The sequence below is a fragment of the Hipposideros armiger genome, unplaced genomic scaffold, assembly GCF_001890085.2.
Source record: "Hipposideros armiger isolate ML-2016 unplaced genomic scaffold, ASM189008v1 scaffold_1015, whole genome shotgun sequence".
Classification (NCBI taxonomy): domain Eukaryota; kingdom Metazoa; phylum Chordata; class Mammalia; order Chiroptera; family Hipposideridae; genus Hipposideros; species Hipposideros armiger.
Genome location: NW_017732365.1, coordinates 477,607 through 487,223, shown reverse-complemented (window position 1 = coordinate 487,223; position 9,617 = coordinate 477,607). Strand labels below are relative to the sequence as shown.

Sequence of the window (9,617 nt, the reverse complement as noted above, 5' to 3'; positions counted from 1 at the left end):
TACTTTTTTTTAAATTGGAAGGATCTCAAATATATTACAATGGTAGAGAGAACAATATTATATGAACTTCCAAGTGACTATCACCCAGCTTTAACAGCTATTAATTCATTACGTCTTTTTTCATGTATACCACTGCTTATTCCCTATCCCCCCCATTATCTTAACATATTATAATTGTATCAAATAGCATATGATTTCATCTGAAAATGTTTCAGTAAGAATCTCTAAACTATAAAAGATTTTTTTTATTATTGTTGATAAACATATAGTACCATTACATTTTAGTAAAAATTTCAGGAAACCTCTTCAGGACTAACCTTTCACCCTGTCTTGGGAGACTCACCAGGTGAATAAATAAACGATTCACCATAATATTTTATTTTTGTTTTATTTTAGAATAGATTATTCTATTAAAACAGTATACTGATAGTACATCTTAATAACACAGGCTCATTTATCCATCAAATTGGAATATTTTTGAGAGTGAAAGGGGACACTATTAACAACTATGTTAGGAGAGTAGTTGAAATCTAGGACTGTCCTGGGTAAACTGGGATATATATATATATATATATATATATATATATATATATATATATATCATCCTTTATCTCAAGGTAATATTTACTGGTTAAATAGCTACTATAATTTTTCTCAATGAGCTTTGAATCGTCAGAATGAGTCAAGTGGTAACTAAGAGCATGACGAAACTTACCTAGGACTTTCTTTACTTGTAAATAATACAAAATTGTATGGCTAGATCAAGTTTGAAATTTTTAAAGTGCCTGTAGATTTCAGCTTGGTTCTTAATAGCACTTCCATAAAGCTAGAAGTGAAACCATCAGACATAAATCACAAATTAAAATGAACCCCTTCTTTTAAATTTATGGTTTATAGATTTGTAGCTATTAGATCACAGGGAATCTAAAGTAGACTAAATTATAATGTAGGTAAATGAGGCAGTTTTAAAATGTTAAAAATATTTGTTAAAGTTGCTAATTCACCATGAAATTATATAAACTTTATATCCATCATAAGCTGAAGCTGTTAGCATTCCAGATTAGAAAACACAACTATAACACAACTATGGAAAACAGACCTTCCATATCTGTTCTTCTCAAGATTATGCTCTGTTACTATAGCCAGTTATTCTCAGGAAGAGCTCCATCCCTTTAGTGGTGTTCTTGTTATCAGTAATATTTTAAGCAACTACCTTTTAAGAATAAAGTATACGACTATGATTCCCCTGATCAGGAAAATAAATCAAACTTCTGAAACATAAGGTTTCATTAGGTCAGTTCTTTGGAAGAAATAAATGCTCTTTTAGTGTTGTGATTTCTTTTCCTTCATTTTCTTTAACCACAGTTGTTCATTTTTAACATCATTTCCATAAATAAATATTTGTATTGTCTAGTCCCTTGTCTCACTTTTAGCTTATTTACTGAATCAACTTCAAGTCTTTAATATTTATATGTAAAGCATTATAATTTATGCACACACACATACACATATACCTTTTAAATAACTGACTTTAACCATGGCCTGTTGAAAAATTGGAATCGATCATTTATGATATACAATATCTTGGAATTTTTTCCCATATAGTTCTGGTGGTATGGATGTGGAATCATGGTAATATATTAGGTTTAATTTGTTACATTAAAGAAATGTGTTCATGGTTGTTCTCTATATATTTAAGTATTTTAAATTATTTTTTTCTCTCTTTCTAGCTGTTCCCTTTCCTCCAACCCAGCGGCTTACTTTGAAGGAAGTATTTGAGAATGGAAAACCTAAAATCGATGTCTTGAAAAACCATTTGGTGAAGGAAGGGCGACTGGAAGAGGAAGTAGCCTTGAAGATAATCAATGATGGGGCTGCCATCCTGAGACAAGAGAAAACTATGATAGAAGTAGATGCTCCAATCACGGGTATGAGAAGTATTTGCATGATGGCACTTAGATTTGAGCTGATTTGAGTAATGATCACAAATAACCAACTAAAATGTGTGATGATTTTTCTAGGAATTAGAGACATTTTTAGGACTGTTTAGTATATTTGTGGTTCACTGAAGAAATACAATTTAAAATGTCTATTATTTTATAGTAGGACTATTTCAGTATTGATAGATTGATTATAGTTACAGAGCATTCCAGACAAAAGTGAAAGTGATTTAAAAGTTAAACTGTGATCCCTATTGGTGTAATTCCTTTTTTCTTTTAAAGACATAATGTTTTACTTCACCCTGTGCCTTTTTTCTAGTGTGTGGTGACATTCATGGACAATTCTTTGACCTGATGAAGCTGTTTGAAGTTGGAGGATCACCTAGTAACACACGCTACCTCTTTCTGGGAGACTATGTGGACAGAGGCTATTTCAGTATAGAGGTAAAAATTAAACTGGACATGTTGGAACTACCATAATGTCTTTTTTTTTAATTGCTTTCCATTCTTTAGTAGAAGACATTCAAATGAGAACGCTGACAGAATTTATAAACTTTGTTACTTTCAGTAACTAAAGTGATAGATGTTTTAATTGATATAAAAAATCTTTTCCATTTTTTAGCTAGTAGAAAGTCTAACATAAAAGACTAGGTTAACCCAGCTTTGCACATAAGTTAAATGTATACTAACCCTTCCTCTTTGAAGATAGTATACAGGCTGTATATAAAGTGACATAAATTTCATTCACCTTAAATGGGACCTGGATTAGCTGACCTTAATTATAAGATCATAAACTGCTGCACTACAATTAACTCTTAGATTATCTGCCAATGCTAAATAAGTAGGCATTTAGTTTACTGTAGGAATAATTCTGATTGCATATAGTGAGCACTTAATAAATGTTCGTTGAAGGAAAATTATTAATGACGTTAATGAAACCTTACAATTTACTTTTATATATTTTGAAAATTGAGTGATGAGAGGAAAACGATTAGAATTAAAACAAAGTATAAGCTTTTATGTTTAAACGATAAAACTATTTTAGGACCTAATGCAAGGCTTGAGTACAGTGGAACCACACTCCACGTTCGTATTTAACGTCCATTAATTCGGCTGTACATGCTTGACAAACAAAAGAGAAGTAACTTTGAAATAGTGTAGGTAATTGAATTTATAATGTGCCCAAAATAAACATGAGATGAGGAAATTGAGTCTGCTTGCTCTTCTTGTAGTCTTCAGTTTTGCCTTTCCCTCAGAGTTTGTACTAAGTAAGTTTCTGGTGGTTAAAGGCTTATTGTTCATGCAGCATCGCTCCTAACACGACTCCACTGTCTCACTTGGTGCTCAACCAAAGAAGCAGCAGTTGTTCTAAAGCTGCCAGAAAAATAAATGACAAGAGAAAACCTTCCTCTTTAGTTAGATAAGCAGTCTAAATTCATGAACCAGAAAAGTTCAGTGTTACCTGCAAGCTCCCAAGTTCATTCAGTGTCATCTATGATGATAAAAGTTAATGATAGAAACTAAAAAAAAGCCCATTTTCCTTTCTGCTTAGTAAATTCCTACTCTCTAAATAGGTACCTGGGCTGGGTGGAGATCACACTTGGAGACTATAACATTGAAAAGTCTCCCTATTCCTATTCACATCATGTTTCAATAGACAGTAAGTCAAAAGTATGGATGTTTGAAAGACACATTGAATGTTTACTTCTTTGTATCTTTGCTTGCATGAAAAGGTGTTAGAGGCTGAAGAGAACACAGAACTTAGTGAAGTTTTAATTACTCATTTAATGAAACAACTTTTTAAAAAGATAAATATTGTGCCAAATCATCTGATTGTTAGCTCACATACTTTAAGAACTTTCAGTGCATCAATATATTCAATAAAGCACATACAAAAAAATCCACAATGAGTTTTTTATATATATAGTATATTCAGAATATTTTGTTATGTATTTTTTTCCTCACCAACGAATGTTTCTTGAGTGCCAACTTTATGGCAGGCTCTGAGGATAAAATAATAAGAGTCATATAGCCTAATAGAAAAAATACACTTATGAATAGATCTTTCAGTATAATATGAAATGGTTCATTTAATCATCAGCAGTCTTCTTCATATTAGGACCTAGCACAGTGCCTGAAACATAGTAGGCTCAGTATTGTTGAATGAATGAATCTTAGTGAGTCATAGTTTGTATTTGGCTTTATCCTGTTATTTGATGTTTGGCTAACTTAATGGAATATCTTAAGTGATAAATGAATCAAAACTTTGAAAGGACAATGCTATTTTATACCAGTTTTAAATCTGAACTATAGGGTATATCTAGTGTTAGTTGGAAGTCACTTACTTATAAACTGCTAAGATTATAAACTTCTGTAGGCTACAGCTTAGTCCAACATGATACAAGTATATACTTGAACAATAACTTTTTATCAATGTCTTTGATAAGCATAGGTGTGATGTTTTTGTCAAATGAATGAAAATAACGTAATGGAACCCCTATTATAAATTTCTGTTATAAATAGTTCTCTTTTTTTCTGTAGAAAAATTGGGAAATGCAGAATCTAAGAAAATAAAAACTTTTGTAAATCAGAGATAATTGCTGTTAACATTTTATTATATTTCCTTAACAGTCTTTTTTCTTTGTTTACATTTGTGTGTACATTTTTTAAAGAAAATTGAGACCTTTTTGTACATTACTTTTTACAGTTTTTCCCCCCTACTCAACATTGTATTGAAAGCACTTTTCTCTATCATTAAAATTTCTCCAAAAGCATGATTAATGGTTTAATACCACAATTTATTTCACCATCCTCAATTGTTGGATAATTAGATTTGTAGCAGGTCCTGCTTATTGCTTACCTTTTTTCTCCTTCCTTACTGTCAAAATCCCTATTTTGTTGACATAAATGGGATGCGGGATCCAGGAAAGACTTTGATTTCAGGGAGGGAAGGCCCTTATCCCAGCCCCAGGGAATGAATTCTTGATGGTTTGAACTAGTCAAGGCAATCCATTCCCTGTCACCAGTGGATTGGTCTAGGGATAAACATGGGATCCTGTTTTGCCCAGTAATACATAAAGGAAACTCTACTGGGTGTTTGTTTTATTTTTTGGCATGTGTGTTGAAACATTTCTTTCCAGGTGAAAACACTCTTGCAAGGTGAAAGCTTTGGAACCCCTTCCACTATGCCATTTCATATGTGGATATGTGTACTGTAGCAGCCATTTTGTGACTATGGAGAGGTGCTTTAAGTAAGGATGAGAAGCAGACCAGCTGTGAATTGCAGATCAAAGAGGTAGAGAGGGCATGGTTTCTTGGTGACGATATTGAGCTGGTACACTAAACCTGGACATCTTATCTCCAGACTTCTTGTTTTGTGAGATGTTTAAGTGTCTTTATTGCTTAAGCAATAGTTACTTAGGTATTATATCACTTGTACTCTTAAGTGGTATGAGGCTATTTTCCAATTGGCTCTGTTCTCCTTATTGCTGCAGTTAACATCTTTTTGGATACATCTTTGATAGCATTTCTGATATTTCATTAAATCAGATTCTTGTAAGTGAAATAACTAGAAAGAGTGTGAGCATTTTTAAGACTTGATACATACTGCCAAATTGTTTTCATGGAACCTTATTTCACTTTATTTTCTCTTTCCATACTAATAATTTTTATTTCCTTGAGCTTATATGAGAGAATCAAGGCATGACTTTTTTTTTTTCATGCCCAGAGCAAGCACTTTTCTTTTTCTGAAGCAGTGTGGGCTTTGATTAGTACACAAGCGACTGACCCAAATGTCACTGATAAAACAGAATAGTAAAGTTTCACTTTTTCTAAGTCTTTTGATGTTCCTTCTTCATTTGTACCTGTTAGAAAGAACTTCCTCTGTGGTAAGGGAAGCTAAATTTTAGTTTCCTTTAATTGATTTTGCAATAAAGAAAATATTAAAAGGAACATTTGTAGCATAGGATATGTTGTACTAAGTGCACAGGAACCACCAAAGAGAAAATGATATCAGATGTCCAGGTGATGGAAATGTTATCAGATGACCAACTGATGAACAATTGTTGACATACAGAAATGATTCTTGAAGTGAAATAAAATTCTGTTCACATAGAAATAAAGAAGTAATTGAGTGTCTGGACAGATTATCTGATAATCATGACCTTGTCATTGAATTGTATAGCACAATTATACAATTGCATCCTGATGTATAATATAAGGAAATAAAACTTGAGAAGTAGTAGTATGGATATGGATTGTGCTTTTATATATCTCATTACTTTAAAAAGGTAAGTTGGTTTTTTCAGGAGGCAGAAATAAAGACCCAAATAAATCAAAAGATATAGATACTGTTCTTGGTTGGGAAAGGTAAGTATAGAAAAAAGAGAAATTGCTTTCTAAGTTTATATATGGATTTAATGTAATTTTTCCTTGGAATATTTTGTGCAAGTTATGTCAAAAACAAAAGTCAGTCAAAAAAAGAAAAAAGCCATCTAAGTATATTTGTATATGTCTGTATTTTAAAGGTTTTTTTTTTGTTGTTGTTGTTGTTGGGGAACAGTGTGCTTTTCCAGGACCCATCAACTCCAAGTCAAGTAGTTGTTTCAATCTAGTTGTGGAGGGTGTGGGGATCGAACTGGCAACCTTGGTGTTATGAGCACTGTGCTCTAACCTACTGAGTTAGCCAACTGCCCCTTAAGTTTTATAATGTTTATAATGCCTGTCTCAAATAAAATATACATATATTTTAATCCAGCAATTCCATTTTTGAGAAATTATACTGCAGATGCACTTGTAATTATGTACAATGACCTGTGAATAAATATTTTGTCACAATAATTGAGAGGTTCTACTGGCATTTAATGAGAAGGGTCCAGGTATACAGAACACCCTGCAGCATGCAGGAGACTCCTAAACAACAGAAATTATGCTTTTCACATGGTCAGTAGTTGAGAAAAATTATTAAATTCTGGGAATATGGAGACGAACAAGCAAAGCCAAGTCTTTTGCTGTGTTTTTTAATGAGAAGGACAGCATTTTGTATTTGTTTAGTGTCTATGAAAATCAGCTCAGGGTGAGGGGCTAAAGAGGGACCGGAGTAGCTAATTTATAGATAGAGATCAGGGATGGCTTGTCTGAGGATGTAACATTTGAACAGGAACTTGAACTTCTGTGACCTGAGGGAAGGAACCATGCGTAGAAGCGGGGTGGGAGGCCCATTCTAGGCAGAGGACACAAGTGTAAAAGCTCTGAGGCAGGAGCCAAGACTAGGGCAGTTCACCAATAATAACAAGGCTGGTGTGGCAGGACAGAATAATGAGTAAGGAGAGTGAAGATGTGAGTAGTGTATCAGAGAGATAGATAGGGGTTAGATCATGTCAGGCCTTGCAAACCATAGTAAGGAGTTTGAATTTTATTCTGAATGTGATAGGAAGCCATTGGAAAACCGTTTTTTTTGAGCAGGAGGGTGAAATATTCACATTTATGTTTTAGAACAATTACTCTGGCTGGTATGCCATGTGAATTAACTATCAAGAGCCCATGAGTGGGTGTAGGCAGACCAATTAGGAATCTAACCCAGTAAGAATAGGCAAGAGATGCTGGTGACTTAGATTTGTTAGACTGAGAAGCATTTGGATTCAGAATTTTGAAGTCTTTCCTTTTTGGGAGGTGGTAAAATCTCAGTTGAATTAATCAAGCTCCTCAGTTCACAGCACATTTATTACTAGTCTTTGCAAACTCCCTCTCTGTTTTTGTTTTTACTTACCTGTGACCTCTATTTTTCTTACTCTGTCTTCCCAGTTTACTTGTTTCTATTGTATTTGGTCTATACCTCAGAATACATATACATTGTATTAATTTGTCATGTATTATACATGTATTATTTATTATGTATTATGTCAGATATGGATCTAATTTTTTTGAGCTGGCACCAGTGGTCCCGGAGACATTTATTAAGAAATACATCATTATCCTAGTGATTTAGGATGCCACCTTTATTATATAGCAAATTTTATATGTACTTGATTAATTTTTGGACTATTTTATTCCACTGGTATATTTATCTATATATGTGCCAGTATTAGTCACTGCTTTAATTGTAGAAACTTTATAGTATGCTTTAACATCTAATAGGGCTAATCCCCCCACATAATTTCTCTTTTTCAGTATTTTTCTGGTTGTTTCCTGATTGTTCTTGCATGTTTATTTTTCCATGTAAATTTTAGTATCAGTTTGTCTAAACTCCATGGAATAGCTTGTTGGTATTTTTATTGGAATTGCAATGGTTTTTTTAGGAAGAACTGTAATCTTTTAATGTTGAATGGTCCTATTCAAGAACAGGGAATGTCTTCTTGTTTGTTCATATCTACCTTCTGTCTTTTAGGACTGTTCTAAATTTTTCCTGGTATGAGATTTGCACATTTCTTGTTAAATTTAATCCTGTGTGTTTAATCTTCTTTACTGCTATTGTAAATGGAGTTTTCTCTACTAGGATGTCCTATTTATGTTTGTGTATATGAAGGCTGTTGATTTTGTAGGTTAATTTTATATCCTACCATGTTACTGAATTTTTTATTGTTTGAGTTTTATAATTGATTTTTCTGAAGTTTTTTTGGGTATACTATTATTATATCATCTGCAAATAGAAGTAATGTTTTTTCTTTACCCATCCTTCAGCCTCTAGTTGATTTCTTTTGTCTAATTCCATTGGCTGATACTTCTAGCACAGTGTTAAATAGTAGCAGAGACAGTGGATATCTTCGCCCTGTTCCTGATTTTAGTGGAAATGTCCCTAGTGTTTCTCCATTAAATAAAATACACATTTTAGAACTAAGGTGTATATATGTATGGGTGGCCTTGTCACAGAGTTTGGATAAAACATGGGAATAGAAACTTAAGAAGAGATTTCTATTTAGGCTACTCTTTATGCTCTGTCAAATTCTAGGGCAATAGCGTATCACATTCAAAGGCTGAGGTTTCATGTTTCAACTTGGGAATAGTAATTAGATATGCCATTATAGCAAGTCGTTTGAATTTATATAAATGATCTTTATGCCTTATAGTCACAAATAAAAATTTTATGCTTGTTATTTGTCTTGTAGTGTGTGCTGTTTTTATGGAGTTTAAAGATTAATCATCCCAAAACATTGTTTCTGCTTCGGGGAAATCATGAATGCAGGCATCTTACGGAATATTTCACCTTCAAACAGGAATGTAAGTATAATCACTTTCTAGAACTTTTCTAGGTACTTGCTAGCCAGTCCCAAAGTAAATCAAATATAAAGAAGAGAGAAAGGAATAGAATGCAAATGCTGCCTGGTTTTTTATTTTTCTGTTAAGAACCAAGATTCCACCTTTTGACACATTTATTTTGAAAATAATTTTTGTGTTCTTCCCCTATATTTATAAAGTACTGTATTTCCCCATGTATTAGACGCACCCTTTTTCGGAAAATTTGGGGTCTAAAAATTGGGTGCATCTTATACAGTGGTTGTAGATTTTTTTTTTAAGTTTTATTCTTTTATTCATAGAATAATTCATTTGAAAAATATTTATTGAGCATATTTGTAACAGGGACTGTGCTGGGCTCTAGGGATAAAAATTGTGAACAAAACCAAATGTGGTTCATGTTCTAATGGAGGCTTTAGCCTACTTAGACAGATAGATATTAGTGAA

The 9,617-nt window shown here is 32.9% G+C and overlaps 1 protein-coding gene across 2 annotated transcripts in view; it reads left to right on the top strand.

Moving 5' to 3' along the window:
• Positions 1–1,734: 1,734 nt before the first annotated feature.
• Positions 1,735–9,617, top strand: part of PPP3CC (protein phosphatase 3 catalytic subunit gamma) — a 52,354-nt gene continuing 44,471 nt past the window's right edge. For both annotated transcript variants that reach the window (XM_019631580.1, XM_019631579.1), the window contains exons 1-3: positions 1,735–1,928; positions 2,260–2,384; positions 9,044–9,155. In XM_019631580.1, the coding sequence (XP_019487125.1) occupies positions 1,901–1,928; positions 2,260–2,384; positions 9,044–9,155 (265 nt within the window). In that variant the 5' untranslated portion in view covers positions 1,735–1,900. The remainder of the gene's footprint in view (positions 1,929–2,259; positions 2,385–9,043; positions 9,156–9,617) is intronic.